General features: G+C 56.5%; 1 protein-coding gene across 1 annotated transcript in view; it reads left to right on the forward strand.

Moving 5' to 3' along the window:
• NECTIN1 (nectin cell adhesion molecule 1) overlaps positions 1-18684 on the forward strand; it is a 65536-nt gene that overhangs the window by 38220 nt on the left and 8632 nt on the right. Inside the window, exons 2-5 of the mRNA XM_006207723.4 lie at positions 10747-11097; positions 11642-11944; positions 12372-12489; positions 13953-14104. Coding sequence (XP_006207785.1) covers positions 10747-11097; positions 11642-11944; positions 12372-12489; positions 13953-14104 — 924 coding nt within the window. The remainder of the gene's footprint in view (positions 1-10746; positions 11098-11641; positions 11945-12371; positions 12490-13952; positions 14105-18684) is intronic.

Consider the following 18684-nt stretch of genomic DNA (forward strand, 5'->3'; position numbering starts at 1 on the left):
CTAGAGATGTTTTTGGCTGTTGCACCTGAGGGAGGGCGCCACTGCGTGGAGCGGGGTAGAGGCCAGCGATACTGCCAAACACCCCACAGTGCACAGAACGGTCCCCGCAACCAAGGATGATCAGGCCCCAGGTGTCAGCAGTGCCGAGGTGGAGGACCTCTGCTCTGGGAAAGTGGCCTCGTCACAGCAGGGACTTGCTCAGGATCACACGGGGATGGGATGGAAACCAGCTGACCTGACTCCTAGGCAGCTCCTTTCCCCAAGACGATCATAGCAACAATAAAAAATAATACAAGGACTCGTGTACCACGACTGTGTGCCAAGCACTGTGCTTACGCGAATTATCTCATTTAATCTTCAAATCCCCCCTAGGGGACAGTACTGTAATTGTTTCCATTTTATACATGAGAAAACTGAGGCACAGAGAGGTTGATGCAGCCTGAGTCACCCAGCTAATAAGGAGCAGATACAAGCCTAGATCATCTGAATCCAGAGTAGTGCTCGTGGATGAATTACCTATATATGTCCCATTCCTCTTAGCCCCTCCCTGTCAGTCTCCAACCCTATCCCATCTTTTTAGAATGAGCCTTCCCTAAAGCTGGCACCATCTACCTGCTGACTGCCTTCCCCTCCCCGCACAGGCCCAGCCCCCAGCCATTGGTAAGGCAGCTGCCTGGAGCTGGACGGGGTGTCTGCAGAGCTGGGCACCGGGGTGGCCAGGCCCCTCCTGGTAGGAAGCAGGTCGAGAACCTCCACTTCTAAACAGGTGGTGACCGTCGACCCAGAACCCACAGGGCTGAGGCAGTGCATCTGTCACCACTGAGCTTTTAAAAGGTTCTCCTGGGGAGGCCTGGGGAGTTCTCCCTCTGCTTTCTCGGCAGCCCCCACCGTCTCCCACCCCCACACTAGCCTTCCAAAGAGGCTACTGCCTACACTCCCCAAAATGTGTCATTAAAAATGCACACTTGCCGAGGGGAATCCAGGCTGCCGCGTGTCTGCTGCGAGACGATGTCGTCTGCTGCAGCTGGGGTGGAGAGGGCTGGCCTCAGAGATGGGACCTGTCTGAATCCTGGCCTCAGAGCCAGGTGGTTCCAGGTCTTTGAGGCCTCAAAAGCCAGGCCAGGCCTGGAGAAATCCAGGTTGTGTTGGGAGGGGTGTGGCGCTGGGAAGCGTGCGGGCTTTGCAGGGCTGAGACCTTGGGAGCAGGGCCTCAGGGCTGCAGCTCGCTGGGGTGAGAAGAGCATTTTCACATTATGGTCTGGAGTGAGGAGGGAAGTGGGGCTGGGTGCTAGGAACTGGGGCAGAGGTAAGAGGAAAGAAACTCGGGAAGTGACATGTGGGAAATAAGCCCAGGATGTGGGGTTGGGGGCAGATAAGAGGTCAGGCAGGCCTACACCCTTTGGGGGTGTCACTTCCTGCTTCCATCAAAAAGGAGGAGATTCAGGCCTGACCTGCTTCCCATCCGTGCAGGGGTGAGGCCTCAGCTTCTGTCTCCGTCTCCAGCCCTACCTGCCCACACCGGGCTGTGTCCGCCTGTATGACCCCGCTCCTTGGCAATTTCCAGGAAGCTGCCGACAGACCTGAGAAATGGCTGACCCTGGCCTGGGACCCCAGCTGGCTCACAGCCTTCTCCACCAATCATCTGGGGCCGCCTGATGTTTACTGTATGCCAGGCACTGGGCTGAAGTCCTGGTCTTTCCACTCAGTAGGGCAAATGCTATGACAGGTGTATGCTGGGGTACCGGGGCCCTCAGGGTGGAGGAACACCTCACTCATAGTGGAGGAAACGGGGGGAAACCTCCCCTAAAGTCAAGGCTAAGGTCATTGGGAAGGTTGAAGAGGACTGGGGCAGGTAGCAGGGTATGTGTTTTTAGCGGAGAGAGTAGCAGGGCAGGGAACTTGTGGTCTTGTCCCATGTGGCAGGGGAGAGAGGGGAGCGGGAGGAGGTGGCTGAAGGCTGGGATGCCTGAGATGAGGTCCAAAGCCCAAAAGGACTTTGGACTTGATCCTGAGGGCTTCAGGAAGCCATGGAAGGATATTAAATAGGGAATGATTTATATTTTAGAGAGCAGAGAATGGGTCAGAGGGGGAATCCTGGAGGCAGGTATGTATACTTGGCATTCGTACAGTAGACTAGGTAAGAGGTGACTGTAGCCTGTACCGGGGCAAGGCTTGGGAGAAGAAGGGGCCGGGGGTGGGGGGGCAGAGATGAGATGGTAGGTGCTGGGATCAAAGGAAGAGCGCTGGGATTTACCTAACTGGGTTGGTCCCAGCCCAGGAATGTTGAGAAAATAAGGAAGTGAGACTCCGCTGGAGGTGGGGGGGCAGGGAAGGGGCTGAGCTGGTTGGGGGTGGGGGGTGCTTAGGAGGAGTCTGGATTGGGGCCAGTGGGAAAGGAGAACAAAGATGAATTCAAAAGCATTTAGCAGCTAGCATCAGCTGCACTTGGTCATCATGTGGCTGTGGAAGAGCCCTGTGCACCCTGGCTCTGCTGTCGTGCAGCCTGCATTTTCCTGGCCCTCCACTTAATCAATCTGGGAGGTCTTCTTGGAGGAGCTCGGCAGTATGCAGAGGTAGAACAGCCACTTCGTAGAAAAGTTCCAGAGGCTGATCCAGGGAAAGCGGAGAGCGGGGACAGAGTGCTGGACGGGTGACATCCACAGTCTAGTCTTCCAGGGTCACAGGTCCAACACTCGTTTTACAGAACAGGAAACTAAAGTCACAGAAGCAAACTGTCCTACCTAAGTCCATACAGAAAAAAAGTGACCAAGTAGTGAGGACCAGAGCCCACTTCTCCCAATTTCCAGTAGGCACCCTCCCTCCCCACCACCTGGCCAGGGGAAAGGAGGCAGGTATGAGATGAGCAGTACAGAGAGAACCGGGAGGTGGAGCTGGACATGGAGAGGGGCAGAGCCCAGAGAGACTCCCTCTTCCTGGGAAGCCCAGTGGAATCAGGAGCTGCTCAGGACAAGCCCTGCCCTGGGCTTTGGGGCTGAGCGGCTGGCATGATGCAGGCCCGCAGAGCAGTCCAGGTGTCCCTGGTCACTGGCTCCTCAATGAGAGATGGCAAACTCAGGCCCCTGACTCATCCCTGTCCCCCAGCCTGTCCCACTGGGGTTCAGAGAGATCGGACTTGCCAGAGCAGCCCCTCCGCCACCACTACCCCGGGGCTTCCGCGCTGTCGGAGAGCAGGGCCGGCCCAGCCTGTCGGGAAGCTCCTGGGTTCCCACTCCGGCTCCTGCCGGGGCTTTTCCCAGGCTGCCGCGCCCCCTCCTCTCCCACGCACTGTGCTCATCTGCCCAAGGCGCCAGGCGCCAGCCCCACAGCCCATCATTAACCAGCTCCGTGTGGGGAGTTGGGGGGGCTGTACATCAGCCAAGAGGAAAACATCGGCAGTTTCTGTGACCCCAAATGAGGGGTGGAGGCGCCTGGGTTTGCACAGTAGCAATTAGCCCCTGACTGTGGGATCACGGGATGTTATCACCTCTGCTGGCAAGGTGGACGTGGAGGGGACTCAAGGCCCCAAGACACCTGGGGCCATCCCAGCAGGCATTGCTCCCAGAGAGAATCCCCCAGGGCCCACTCCCACCATGCAAAGCCCCTGCATTGCCGGAGGCCAGGGAAGCGTTAGTGTTGAGCTAACATCCTTGAAGGGCAGGGGAACTCAGCCTAGACTTGTCTCACACCTTCCCACCATGCCCAGCCCCAGGCAGGGGTGGCTAGGGGTATCATTTCTCTGTTTCCTGACTGAGCCTTCTGCCCTGGTTCACCCTGGACCCCATCCTGGGTGTGAAGGGGAGGCTGGAGGCTGGATGCTGGAGGTGCAGCCTGGTCACTTGGGGAGCTCCTGGACTAACAGGCAAGCGTGCCCAGGGCGTAGATACAAGACAGGACAAGTGCAAAGGACTTCAGTGAGCGCCCTCCTGCTCACGTGGGTTCTTGCTGGCAGAAAGATTGGGTCCAGGTGACACTGACTGGCAAAACCTTCCCAGAGGAGGGGAGCCTAGAAAGGAGATTCCCTCTGAAACTCACCCTTCTACCTCACCAGCCTGTCCCCCAGGTGGCTGGGTCTTGGCATCAGAAAGTGAGGAGCCAGCCAGCCCTGGGAGTTGACATTTAGAGAAGTAGCTGCGCTGGGAGGTGGGGACCTATAACCTTTAGGTCACTGTGCTAACTCAGCAGAGTTTCATCTGGAGGCCCTCTCCCCTCCCCCCTCAGTGGGTGAGTCATTCCCACTTAGCACTTAGCTGGTTTCTCACCGGATATCCTGTTCCTTTCTTTCAGTTCCAGGGCAGGGAGCAGGGGAGCATCCCTGGAAAGCCCTAGAGATGGATCCTAAAGGATGTTGGTTTCAGGGAGGCCCTCGTTGGGGGTCCCAGTGCCACCTACGCAGTGTGTGCCCACTTTCCTCCAGGTCAGGCCTGCCGTTTCTGCTCATGCAACTGAGGGCACCCAGGCAGAATCTCAGGAAAGGAGTGGGGCACAGAGAAAGAAGAGGCCTAGGCCAGAGAGCCCTGAATCCCCCGGTCCTCGCTTTCATCCACTACATGGGCCCAGTCCTAGGCTGCTTCGCTAGGGAGAGAGGGGTCTGAGGTTTCAAAGGTTGGGAAGAGAAACTGGTTGGGGTGGGTATGAGGAGGAGAGCACCCCCCTCCCTGGGCCACACCCCAATGCGTGGGAACCCGTGGCCCCAGCCTCAGATTAGTTCGATGGCAGGCAGGGCAGGGCCCTGGGGAGCAGGTTTGTCGGCCACAACTGAGGAGCCTTTGTGTTTTGTTGCTGAGCTGGGGCTTTTGCAGGTCTGTGACGTCTCAGGGGGCCGGCCTGACGCCTGCCTTGTTGGCTCAGCACTTCTGAGAAGCCACGAAGGCAGCCTGAACTGCCCAATCCCAGCACCAGTGGGGAAACTGAGGCATTTGTGCACAGGCCCCAGGCCCTGGAGCTCATAGAGTGGTCAGGGAGAGACAGGCAGTGCTTGAGGCCAGAAGGAACAGGCTTATCCTTTGATACCCTGGGATGCAAGAACCACTCCGCCAAGGACACAGGTTCCCGTGAGTCTCTCCACCCTCATTCCCTACCTCTCTGGCTCTTTCCTGCTCTGCCCAGAGCAGCCTCCTATGGGTGCCCCCCATTTGGGCTCCCAGAAGTCCATTTCAGACCTAGCACCATTCGCTCCTTGACCCCCGTGCCCACCAAGCCCAGGGCAGGGTGACCTCAGGACACTGTGGCCACAGTATCGTAACAGGTGTCATTTCTCAAAAGAAGCAATGACGGCGCTTAGATTACATTGCAGGAGGGATACCACCCAGAATGAGGCCCTGCGGAGTTAGATTGAGAACCTGAGTCTATTTTTATGGCAGGGTGGGAAGAGGACTGGGCTGGGCGCTGCTGTTCTGTGTCCCTGAACAATTGATCCAACTGCTCTTGGCCTTGGTCTCCTTTGTAAAATGATGGCTTGCATAGTCCATTAAGCTCCATGGTGCTACCATTTTGGTGGTCCTGGCTCCCACATCTGGGGCAGCCTCTGCTTCTCACATAAGAGGAAGCCTGTGAGGAAGAAGATATGTATCTCCTGTAGACCAGCCCTAGCTGCTTGGGGAACTAGAGTCTGCAGGGTACTCTCCAAGCCCTGGACCCAGCATCAGCCATGACATGATCAGTTCAACCCAAGGCAAGCCCGCTCCTTCCTTCTCCCATGGGGACTTGCAATCTGTTGGGAGATAGAGGTACACAACAGAAATTACACTAGACATGCATGCTAGGAAAGAGGAAAGAAAGGGGTACAGATTTGTGTTATCTGCAGTTGGGCAATGAATAGAGGTGTCAGCTAAGTAGGAGGTGAAGAGAGTCCAGAAGGGCTTCCCAGAAGAGGGGGGCTAGGAGCATCCAGTACAGTGCCTAGGTACTGGGTAGATGCTTGATAAATATTTGTTGAATGAAGTTCCAGGGAGGGAGGCCTACTGCTTCATAAATGAGAGAAGATGATGATGGTGGTGATGATGGTGACGGTGGTGGTGATGATAATACTGATGATGATGATGAACATTTACTGAGCATTTAATTTTGCATTAAGTGCTATCCTCTAAGTTTCACATGTACTCATTTAATCATTACAACAATTTTATGAGGTAGGTATTACCGTAATCCCCATTTTACAGATGTGCAACCTGAGTGCAAGCTGAGCCACAGAGAGGCTAATTCATAAGAGATAGAGAAGGAATGCAAACCCACCATACTGCCTGGTGGGGATGGTGACAGGAGGGTGGGAGGAGCTTGGGTAATGGGTAGGGGAGACACAAGCGTCAGTTTTCCGGCTGTTGGTGCTGGAGTGCTTGGTGGAAAAGCTTAGACCGGCCGGGCCGAGGAGAGGGGCTGTGTGGTCTCTAAGGGGCCTCCCCCTGCTGTCCGCCCCTTCTCCCAGGCCTTCCAGGGGGAGCTTACGATCCATCTCTTCCTCCACAGAGGAGTGCCTTGTCCTGGTCCCTGCCCCCATCCAGCCCCTTGTTTCCCTCTTCCATGGTGAGCCGTGCTCTCTCATTGACTGCAGCCTACTGACCTGTCTGTGAGAGTTGCTGGGGTGGGGTGTGCCCCCCCCCCGAAAGCCTCCCAATCTGCCCAGTCTAAAGGACGTTCTCCTCCACCCAGCATCCTCAGACCAAGCCAGGCATGTTGGATTCTGGGTCCCTAAGCCTGGAGTAGGGGGAGGGGTAAGGGAGAGTCTTCAGACCTTGTCAGTCTCCCCAGCCCCTCCCAATTCCACAGCTCTGAGGTCCCCCCCTCAGTGACCCCCGAACCCCATACTACAAACATTGCCTTACGCCCAGCCCCCAGGATCACCTCCCCTAGCCCTACTGACAGCGGTTCTAGGTACTTTCACCCAAAGCATTTTTAATGCAAACATTTTGCTGCATAACTGATTGGCCATGAGGCAGTTTCACCGTGAAAGATAAAAAAAAAACTGGTTGACAGTTTGGTTTGACAGTTTGGTTTGACAGTTTGGTTTCAACCGGTTGAGATGCATGAGGGTCTCTTCCAGTTAGCGACATTACTGATGGCTTTATCAAGCTGACAGAAGATGACGATTTGCTCCAAGAATTGGTTTTGTATTTTCAAACACACTACACTGGAGGAGAAAGAAAACAAGGGCCTTGAAGGCACAGAGTTGCTCCCGGGTTTCCCACAGAATTTTGGAAAGTCTATCAAAGAACATGGGACAATGTGCCCAGAACACACAACGGAGTGGACGCTTTCACAACACAAAGTTCAGTTACAGGCACGCATCCTGGTGTTTGGAAACTGACACCTCTCTTAATAAAGGAAGAAATTTTAGCAAAAAAGAAAAAGTTTGATGCCAGATGAGGAGACAAATCAACAAGAAAAAAATGAATAAAATATTATGAACAAAAGACTTGGAAGACAAGCGCTTCCTGCTTCAAGTACAACCTACAAAATAAAATCAGTCCTTCGCACTGAATTGCTGTGAATCTACACACATCTTAAATTCAAATATTTTGTATTTCGAAATGAAGTGTTTTTAATTTAGTTATTCATTTCTCCCGTTCCATGATGTCCTTTTTAATGCCCCTATTTTATTTTTTATTATTTTATCTTTTTCGGCATAATTGCCTACGGCCAATAAGTTATGCAGCAAAAACGTTTATGGCAAAGACACTTCCAGTGAAAAGTGGACAAGGCTCCCAGTGGGCTGTGGGCAGAGAGGCCATGTCAGGACGAGCCTGCCTGCTCCCTCCCGCCCCCCGCACCCCCGACTCCTCACTGGGGCAGAGGGGGCAAGGGCCTGGGGAACCCACCTGGTGTGCAGCGAGCGGACACCCAGGCACCTTCCTCACAGCCCTGCCCACCATAGGGTTGCTTCTGGGGGAGCCATACCAGACAGGAGAGAGCAGCCTGAGTCCCCAAACAGACGTGGGGTGGGGAGGGCCAGCCCGGCCTGCAGAGGCACTGATGGATGAGAGGGGGTCTCTTGGGTGCCTGAACCCCTTGCAGCGGCCTCCCCTCCCCACCCCCGGGCCACTATCAGCCGTCTCCCCTCCTGGCTCTCACAGTGCTGCAGGGTGAGGTCACTGCTGAGAACGTGGCGAATGAGAGTCAGCCTGTGCACCAGGCACTGAACCCCGCCTGTTCCCACACCCCGAGGGTGGGTGAGAGGAGATGGGGTCAAGGCAGACTCAGGGGGCTGCAGCCCACTGTAGGACCCACCATGCCCTGGCACCCATCCCAAGATGGGTCCTGGTGCCCACACCCCTCCTCCCCCCACCCCCTGCCTGTGGCCCCAGCCCTCCCAACTGGCTTTTCCTGTTCCTGGCTTTGTGTGCTGAAAGTTCCCCAATTATACCCATATTATCTCAGCTGCTGGGCAGCCTCCAGCAGGCTTGGTGAGTAGAGGCTGGTGGGGAGGGAGGGAGCACCCACATATCCTGCTGGGAGGCCTAGGGTCTAGTGCTTGCCAGCTGGCCAGTCAGCAGGAGTACTGGGCGGACTGGCCCACTGACTTCACCGTGGGACTGTCTCTGGGGTGGGGCCCCAGCTGGGCTGGGCTGCAGTTCAGGGAATCAGACAGTTAGGGCCAGGAGGGACCTTTGAGACTGGGGAGTCCAGCCTACTGTTTTACAGGGGAAGACAGTAGGGCTCAGGAAGGGGAAGTGACCAGCTAAGGTGCCAAGATGAACTCAAGACAGAGCCGGGCTAGAACCTCCCCCCAGCCCCATGTCTCCCTGCTGGGTGCCTCCTCCATGGTTCTTCTACCAGCCCACAGTGTTCTCTGCCGAGGACACGTCAGAACCCCACAGACCAGCCAAAGGGACAGCAGGAGGGGTGGGGTGGGGTTACCCCAGGTGGGAGGGCTGTGTGGATGTGAATAGGCGTAGAGGAGGAGGGAGCATCAGGGAAGGTTTCCGAGCAAAGCGAGGGCCTGGCTTGGAGGACCAAAGATATATTTTTACAGCAAGCATTTCTTGAGTGCCTACTGTGTGCCAAACACAGGGGATACTGCAGTGACCTGGAGAGACCCGGCCTGTACCTTTTGAGGGGAGGAGTGGAGGGCAGCACACTTCACTGATCTTGGTCTTTGGTGCCTTCAGAGGAGTCTGCCTGCTCCCATCCCATCACACAGAGGGAAGTGTGAGCCCCGAGTCTCCACTCCCTTGGGGGTACCATTCAGGCCATCCCCCTGCCTCTGGGTCAGTCCACGACCTGGCATTGATTTTATTGATGGTGTCCAACAAATGAACTGAGTGAAGTAAGTTTTCAAGGAATGGCCGAGGACAGAGCTCAGGAGTGAACCCACTGGAGGGGGTGGCCGCCCCCAGTTAAGAGGCTGAGCCAAGTTCAGGGTTAAGGAAAAGTTCAAACAAAAGCCATCCTGGATGGAATAAAGCAAAATCAGTAGGGAAACTAGGAATGTATTCATTCATTTGATGCCACTGATCACAGCCTCCATGCAAAGCTCCCCTCTCACGGCGTTACTCCCATGTGTCTGGCCATGAGCATTCACTGAGCACCTACTATGCCAGATGCTGGGCTGGGCGCTGGGGATACAGTGATGGGCAAGACACGGATGCTGCTCCGGAGGAGCTCACCGTCTGGTGGAGAAGTCAGAGGTGTGAGCAACCACATTCCCAGGCAGAAAGGAGCTGTGATCGAGTTGGGAGGATCAGGGAAGCTTCCCAAAGGAGTCGGCTGGAGTGGGATAGCCATAGTGGAGAAGGGGAAGGGTCTTCGGGGCCTTCTAGTGGACCGCAGGAGTGTAGCATCCACAGGCTCTGGGCTCCCGGGAGGCTGGGACTGAATCACTCGTTGACGTGACTCAGGTGCTGATAACAGACTTAGCAAGTGGGACATACGTGGGAGGAGGGAAGCAGGAGACACAGAAACGTGGCGTGTTCCAAGGAGGGGCCCAAGCTGATGGGGTTTGAAAGGCCTCATATATGGAGAGATGTGGACAAAAAGGCAGGGCCTGGATGGCAAGGACATTGAATGCCAAGTTCAGACCTCCAGACTTGATTGTGAAGGCAAGCAGGAGCCAGAGGGGGCGAAGCCTCGTGCAGCGCCTACTGCTCTCTGTCTGGTCGGGTGAGAGGGGTTGAGCCAGCGCACCCCAGGGCCTAGGCACTCAGCCCTTCCTGAGGGAGAAGGCAGTGGGGGTGGCCATAATGACGGCCACTCACTGTGGGCCCCAGAGCTCACACAGTGCTTCCTGCCTCCTGACACTTTCTCATCCATCATACCACTTGGTTCTCCTAGCAACCTGCGAGGTAGCGAGGACTGGATTATCCGCTTCGTTTATCAGACGAGGGAACTGAGGCCCAGGAGGGTGCAGACGCTGGGCCTCTGCTCAGAACGCAGCTTGTTCCACCCTCCTCATCAAAAAGGATATTGACTACCTTGATAACACATCACTAAGTGGAAAGGCAGCTATGGAACCATATGTACAGGTGCATTCGGATCCTGTTAAAAAAAAAAAAAAGGTTGTTACCTAGATATGCAGAGAAAACTGTCACGGGGATGCTTCCTGTAAGGTCATCAGTGATATGTCCGAGTGGTGGGACCATGGGTTGCTGTCATTTCCTTCCATTTTCCAGTATCGCTCACAGTGTTTCTCTAATAAGCAATTATTCTTTTTATGGTCAGAATTTTTTAAGTAATGACTGCTAGAAAACAGTGCACAGGGAGTTGGGCTGGGGGCCATGGCTGTCCCTGACCACCTCTGCCGTCTCCCCTAACCAGGTGCCCACAGCCAGGTGGTCCAGGTGAACGACTCCATGTATGGCTTCATCGGCACGGACGTGGTGCTGCACTGCAGCTTTGCCAACCCGCTGCCCGGAGTCAAGATCACCCAGGTCACGTGGCAGAAGGCCACCAACGGCTCCAAGCAGAACGTGGCCATCTACAACCCCGCCATGGGCGTCTCAGTGCTGGCCCCCTACCGCGAGCGTGTGGAGTTCCTGCGGCCCTCCTTCACCGACGGCACCATCCGCCTCTCCCGCCTGGAGCTGGAGGACGAGGGCGTCTACATCTGCGAGTTTGCCACCTTCCCTGCCGGCAATCGAGAGAGCCAGCTCAATCTCACTGTGATGGGTAAGCTGACCTGACCGCGCCCCTCTGCTTGGGTGTGGCCTGTGGCCTAGGGGCTTGGCATCCTCAGTGACCCGGGATGCTCTCCTTAGGTTGGCATGCACCTATGGTCTGGGTGTGGCACTTCCAGTCCCTTCTAGTGAGACTGTCCCAGTTCACTAGGGGCTAGGCCTTAGCTGTGGACAGAACTGAGGATCAGTGTTCAGGTTGGAGCCCCACCATGGGGCACTTTCGGGGGGGCCAGGAAGCAGGCAGACATCACAGTAAGGGAAAGAGCCACTTGAGTCGTGTGCCTAGAGCATGCCAAGACTCCAGGGGGGCTGCCACTTGACAAAAGGGGCTACAAAGAGTAGAGCAGGAAGGCCGTGGGTTAGACACGAAGAGGTCCCTGTGAGAAGTGCTGGGAGCGTGTTGGTAAAGCACAGCTGAGAGGCAGGGATGCTCAGGTGACCTGAAGCAAGGCCTGGCAGGTACGTACCCTCCGGGGCCTGTGCATCTTTGATGAGGCAACAAAGCCGGACCCATGGTGCTTTCTGGTTCCCAACAGCCAAACCCACCAACTGGATAGAGGGCACCCAGGCAGTGCTTCGAGCCAAGAAGGGGCAAGATGACAAGGTCCTAGTGGCCACCTGCACCTCGGCCAATGGGAAGCCTCCCAGTGTGGTGTCCTGGGAAACACGGCTGAAGGGCGAGGCAGAGTACCAGGAGATCCGGAACCCCAATGGCACGGTGACCGTCATCAGCCGCTACCGCCTGGTGCCCAGCCGGGAAGCCCACCAGCAGTCCCTGGCCTGCATTGTCAACTACCACATGGACCGCTTCCAGGAAAGCCTCACCCTCAACGTGCAGTGTGAGCGGAGCAGAGTGTCGATGGGCAGGGCTGGGCCTCCTGGGGCAGGCACCACTGTCCCCATCCTCACCAGTACCTCCTCCTTTGCTTCTCACCTCTTGTCACTCTCCCCACCCACTCTGTCCCTCACCCCCTTATCTTTCCTCCTCCCCTCTTTTCCTTCCTCCTCCCTTTCTCTTTCCGAGGGTACTTTGTCCAACCCTCCTCTCTTCCCCCATCTCCTCCCTTTGCCCATCCTCTCTCTCCTCCTCCCTCATTCCCCTGCTGCTTCTGCTCTGAGGGTCCATGACCTCCACCCTTCCTGTCACTCCTCCCCCTCTTCCAGCTATTTCCATGTCACTGTCCCTTCCAGCCTTTCCCCATCTGAAGCTCCCAAGTCCTGCTCTCCTGACCTTACCCTTTTCAAACATTATTTCTTGCCCCACAGATGAGCCTGAGGTGACCATCGAGGGGTTTGATGGGAACTGGTACCTGCAGAGGATGGATGTTAAGCTCACGTGCAAAGCTGATGCCAACCCCCCAGCCACCGAGTACCACTGGACCACGTAAGTGCTGCGGGGCTGGCTGGTCACCTTGCAAGGTACCTTGCTAGTTACAGGGAGGCCCACCCACCCCACCTCTAGGAGCCTTAGGCAGGGAGGAGACAAGGGTCTAGGCTCAGATTTCTCAGTGAGAAGGGGACATGGCACAAGAGACCCCCCACACACACACACACATACCCCCATGTTTGACAGCATCAGGGTCAGTGGAACAAACCATTCTGCCAGCGGGGGCTCCCCTCATGATCTGCCTTCCTTCTCCTCCCTAATAAAGAATTTTGTCATTCTTTGGTGATTCAGTCTGAATCACTCCCACCCCAGCCCCCAGTATTTATTTTTATCAAGGTGTCCCCAGGGAAGCTGGCTTTCTGGAGCATCCTAGATCTTTCTTTGTTCCTACTCCTTCTCTCTAGCACCCCCAGATTCTCAGGGAGGAGGCAGCAGTCAGCTAGAATGCATGTTCATGGAGTGCTCACCCCATTTCTCATTATCCCATTCTTGGCTCCCAGTCTTCCAGCCTGGACCTCAGAGGGTCCAGTCTCCCCCTCCAGCCAGCTCTGATGGCCTGAGCCAAGGTTATTCCTAGAGAAGAGCTAGATGGAGCACACAGAAAGATGGGCGTGGGGAAGCCAAGAAGCAGGTTGACATGAGTGGCAGAAGACAGCTGCCTCGACTGTGTCTACATTCCTTTTCCAGGAAGTAGAGGGCACAGGCACACCCTAGCTATTTGTTACCATCCATTTCCTGAAACAAGGCGTGTTTGCAAAAGTGCGAGAGGGCAGGGCCTGCTTGCCAATATCAGCTCTGTGGACCAAGGAGCTGCTAGGTCCAACAGAATAATAGCTTTGTGGCATTGAGGATCAGGAAGCAGGAAGAGGGTCCCCTGTGTTCTAGGATGTCCTCCCACACAAAAAAGGCCTGTGACATGCCCAGCAAGAAAATGAGACAGTGAAATGGAACCCAGTTACTAAACATGGGTCACATCTCCTTACTTGAGTAGCTTGTTAAATTCCAGGCCATGACCCCAGTGATGCAGCTTCAATAGATCTGGGGTTAGGACCCCTGATTATTAACTCATTACCTGGGAAACCAAGGACCAACTGCCAGGAACCATGACTAGTAGAAAGAGCACTGTGCCAGGAGTCCAAAGATCTGGCTAGACCTCCACTTGTCACTGACTGTGTTTCCCTGGCCTTGAACCTCATTTCTCATCTGTTAAGTGGGGCCAGAATCTACCTGTCCTGTCTACATCTCAGTACTGTGATGATCAAATATGAAACACTCAGTAATACAAAACTGCCAAATGCAAGAGATTATTGTTGTTTCATTGTTTTTGCTACTTCCAAGACCGACCCTGCCTATTAACTCAGCCAGAGGGCTAGAGGACTTGGAGTCGGGTGGGTAACACAGGGGCAGCTTCTTGGGTCTAGAGAGTCATAACCCTCTGCCTTTTCTCCCAATGCCCGCAGGCTGAATGGCTCCCTCCCCAAGGGCGTGGAGGCCCAGAACAGAACTCTCTTCTTCAGAGGACCGATCAACTACAGCCTGGCAGGAACCTACATCTGTGAGGCCACCAACCCCATCGGCACCCGCTCAGGCCAGGTGGAGGTCAATGTCACAGGTAGGAAGCTGCACCCCTCCCTGCCTCTCCCCACCCACCACCTTCTCCGCCGCCAGCGTCCCCCACCTGTGGGTTGTGTCACTGTAGGAAGTCTGCGTCTCTTCCTGCTTCTCTGGTTCTCCCTTGAGCTCTGGCCGTTGGTCTTGCTTTGCTGTTTCTCTTTCCTGTGTTAAGTCTGTGTGTGAGACAGGATGACCCCCGATCCGAGAGGGGCAGGAGGGAGGCTCCAGGAGGGAGGAAGTCAGTGCTGTCATCTATAGCAGTGCTGTTGGGGGTGGGGGGTGGTTAGAGCCCACCCGTGGGTCTGCCTCCAGAGCACACAGTGGGATGCCGACTTGGTGGGGTGGGCTTGCAAGAGGCACTCATCTCCCCCCAGCACTGCTCCCGCAGGAAACTCGCATGGGCTGGAGGGCGAGGCTTACCTCAAGAAGGATACCGGGGGGAAGCCAGGATAGAGCCAAGCCATGGTGGTGTGTGTGCCCTGCCACTGAATCGCTGTTCTCCCTGCACTTTCCCCTGTCATGTAGATGGGAGGCAGATGCAGCCACCTGACCCCTCAGGCAAAGGGAGAACAGGGGTGGGATGTTCTGGGGGAGACATCGCATGGGACGTGAAAGGAGTGTGGGTCCCAACGTCAGACAGTTGGGACCCTGGACAAGCCCTCATCTGTAAAATGGGGATAGCATGACATGCCTTGAAGGTTGTTGTTAAAATTTACATGATGTAGGCCAAGTAGCTAGCACAGACCAGTCTGTCCATAAATGGCCCACATTCTGTGATTACTATGTTGACTCTGTCATTATCATTATTAATGGAAAGATCAAACCAGGCCAATAGAGGGGTAAATTACCATCACAACTTCACAACTGGGGTGTGTTTAACCCTGAACCTGAGCTAGTTGCAGGGTGAGAAAGTGACTGAAAGAACCTCCTAAGACAGGAAGTGATGTCATCCTGCTGCTACTGAGATGGACAGGAAGTGACATCAAAGGGTGTGTGTCATGCACAGAAAGTGACCCCAAGGAGATGCTGCACCAGACTCAGGGATCCAGGAAGCTGGGCAGCGGTTCCTGGGCTCCGGGCACAGGGCTTGGCCAAGTCCTGAGGTGTCATTTGCTCTGAGCCTATTTCTCGGAATTGAGAGGCCTCATCTGTAGTTACGTTCAAGGTACAGCTGCAGACAGTACAGCCCAGAGCTGTCCAGGGGCTGCATCTGCCTGTCCTCCGGGCTGTTCTGTCCTCACTCTCACGAGGTTTGGGGGGAGGGTGGAGTCAATAATCACTTGCTCTTTTCTTCATTCAACTCCCTGCCTTTGGCTCTGAGGCTAGTGGAGGTAGTGGAAATGACAGAGGTGAAGCCTGGGGAAAGCTGAGACAGCCCCTCTCCCAGGCTAGGGTCTGGGGGTTCCCACAGGTTAGCAAGGATAGGAAGGCCAGAGCCACATACTTCTCACCCCCTGGAGAAAGTCTGAGCAAAGTTCAGTAAGAGCCTCCTAGGTGCCTGAGCTCTGGCCCTGGGGCCCTGCGGCAGATCAGTGGTCCTAAGAGAGCGTGACCACCTGTGGGCAGGCAGCTCACAAGAGGGACGGCACAGACTTGCCCTGAGTGTGCTTACATACGGGCTCCTCCTGGCTGTGTGCCCTTCCCCTCTCTGAGCCTCAGCTTCCCAGTCTGTTATACGGAGATAATTGTATTCATCTCGGGCTTCTGATGATCACACCAAACCCGTGTTCCACTGCCTGGCACACAGTGAGGACTCCCTGCCTGGGGATGCCTTCCCCCAGTGGACCACCCATCCCACCACTGCATCCCCCTTCACCACCCGCGCTCTCTGGGGAAGCTGCTGATTAAGAAATCAGGGGCAGAGGCCAAGAAACCCAGGAGCAGTGACCTCCCATTGATTTCCTCCCCAGCAGGAGCAAACCGGCCAGAGGCCCTGCTAGGCTTACGAGGCTAAGTGGTGCTGCCCAACCCCAGAGGCAGGGCCGGGACAGGAAGGTCGGGGCCTCCCTTCTCCCAGAGCTCAGGACGTTGCAGGCAACCATGACTGCAGGGCTGCTCATCAGGGAGTCACACCAGGTCCAGGAGCAGGGACGAAGGAAAGGGGGCAACTGCCCAGGCCCAGGCTGGGAAATGAGAGGACAGGAAGGGAGGGAAACCAGCCGTGCAGGTGAGCCATCTCCTGGGGCCTGACTGCTCCAGGGGTGCCCTCTGTGGGATCTCTGGTCAGGCCCAGGTGGCCTTGCGGGCAGGTGGGCTGGAAGAGGCAAGCAGCTCATCCCCCTGTGCTCCCTGAGTACAGACTGGGACGGGGGTGGTCACAAAAGACGCACACGTGGGTGGTGAGAAGGGCCTTGCATAAGGCGACTCTTGTTGACAGCCCAGTTAGGAGCCAGGGAAGCGTGACGCCCACTGAATCACTGACGGCCCAGGAGCTGCTGAGCTGGCCGTCCCACAGGAAGGTCTCTCAGCCCCCTCAGGAAGACTCAGCCCAGCGGCCTGAGCCTTTTCAGAGCTGTATGTTCTTGTACTCGAGGGCAATTTCCATGCAGCCACCAGCTGCCTTCCTTCCACATTGGCTAGTCTCCCGGGGGCACAGCCATGCCCTGTGCGCCAAGCCCCGCTGGTCTGGAGGGAATGCCTGAATGAGATAGATAAGTGGAAATTTAATTTTTTATTTTGGCCATCCATTCGGCTAATAGTTTTGCCCTGGGCACATCTGGAGAGGGAAATGAAGAGCAAGGTGGGAGAGGGCGTGCGGCACGGTGCGTGCCAGACACACACGTGTGCAGGGCACGCATGCACAGGGCCGCTGCATCGCCTCACAGACACACTTTTGCACAGGCTTCTCGGAGTCCTGTATCCCAGAGGACATGGCCTTTGAGTTGTTCTGACAAGGATGAGTCAGGGGCAGTGATGGATGGTGCAGGTTCCCAAGCGAGGGAGGCAGCGGGGAGGGGTGAGTGGAGCCGAGTTAGCAGGGACCGAAGGAGCAGGACTTCCTCTCTCTTGGCCATGGGAGCCTCTGAAGGGTTCTCAGCAGAGAAGCAGTGTGGCCAGGAGGGTGGTTTAGACTGAGTACCTGGGAGGCTGGATGGATGGCACTGGGGGACCCGTTAGGGGCTGTATGTACGATGAGGGTTTTCCTAGAGGCAAACAACGGGCCTAGGCTGTGGCCGTGCCGCTGAGTGAGAGAGCGGAGGAGACAGGCTCACCGGAATCTGCGTGTACACTTCCATGGGGCCTGGGGCCCTCAGAGAAGCCCACTCCCAGGAGCAGTTTCATGGGGTTGGCCCCCAAGTCACAAAACAAGCCCATGGGCTCCCCTCCCTTCTCCCTCCCGGGGCAATGCTGAGAGTCGGGGGTGGGGGCGCCGCGAGGGTATGGCCTTGACCAGACCAGAGAGGCCAAGTGAGGCTGCACTGTCCCTGGGGCGGGGGCTTTCTGCAGAAGAGTATACAGGGCACTCCGGGAGCGGGGCAGGGAGGCCGCGGCGCTGCGGGGTGTCTGTCCCATTTTCCCTTTCCAGCGAAGTGCTGTTGTGGGTGCAGGCCAGGGGGGCTGCCTGTTAGGCCGGTTCTTCAGCCCAAGGGTTAGTGGGACTCCGAGGTCCTTCCGGGAGGAGGCGTGTGAGCCTGCGAGTGTGCGTGCCTGGGCACACACACGTGCCCGGGCGTGTGAGCCTGTGAGTGTGGGTGTGTGCCTCTGAGTGTGTAAACGTGCACCGACAAGCAGGCAAGTGACTGTCTGCGTGCTGAGCGTGCAGGAGGGGGCCCGCGGCGGCGCGCCGGGCGGACGTGCCTGCTCCAGGCCGTCGGGGAGCCTGTGAGGAGGCAGCTGCGTCGGCACCCCTGGGAGGTCTCGGTTCTCCCCCAGCCTGCGGAGGCCCTGCCTGCTGGTCCGCCGTGATGCACAGCTGCTGCAGCTGCAGGAGGGGAAGAAGGGCTTCCCAGAGCTTGACCTCAGGCCTTCCCGGGTCCCTGGGCCGGCAGCACCGCGCTCTGGGAGCTGTAGTTCCCCCAGCCTCCGGGCCTAGTGTTCTGGTGCCGGAGCCTCGCCTGCCTGCCTGAGGAGGCAGCAGACGTTGGTTTGCAAAGCAAGCCCAACATCCTCTTTGACCCCAAACCTCCTTCAGATCCTAGACCCAGGCTGGAAGCCCTAAACTTCATGTGGCCTCTGACCCATCCAAAGCCCCCATTCCAGCCCACCCCCTCAGTTAGGAAATACAGAACCTCCACTGCCCAGGGTCCCAGCCGGCCGCAGGCCCAGAGGGAAAGCTGCAGCCCTTCAGGAATGGGGCCGCCGGGCTGCCCTCTTTATAAGAGGAAGTGAGGGAAGCCGGCTGGGCCCCCCACCAGGAAGCACAGATGACCCCCACGGCCCAGCTCTTCTCTCTCCTGCCAGCTGCGGCCTTTGAGGCTCTGCTCCTGGCACAAAGACAGGAGCTACTAGCTGAATGTGACAGCTGGAGGGATGAGAGGGGAGGGCGCTCCATCCACGCCAGGCAGCCACCCCTGCTTACAAATGAGTTAGGTCCCCATAGCCACTCCTCCTGCACCCTTACCTTGCATTTCCACTTTG

This window comes from Vicugna pacos, chromosome 33 (genome assembly GCF_048564905.1).
Source record: "Vicugna pacos chromosome 33, VicPac4, whole genome shotgun sequence".
NCBI classification, from domain to species: Eukaryota; Metazoa; Chordata; class Mammalia; order Artiodactyla; family Camelidae; genus Vicugna; species Vicugna pacos.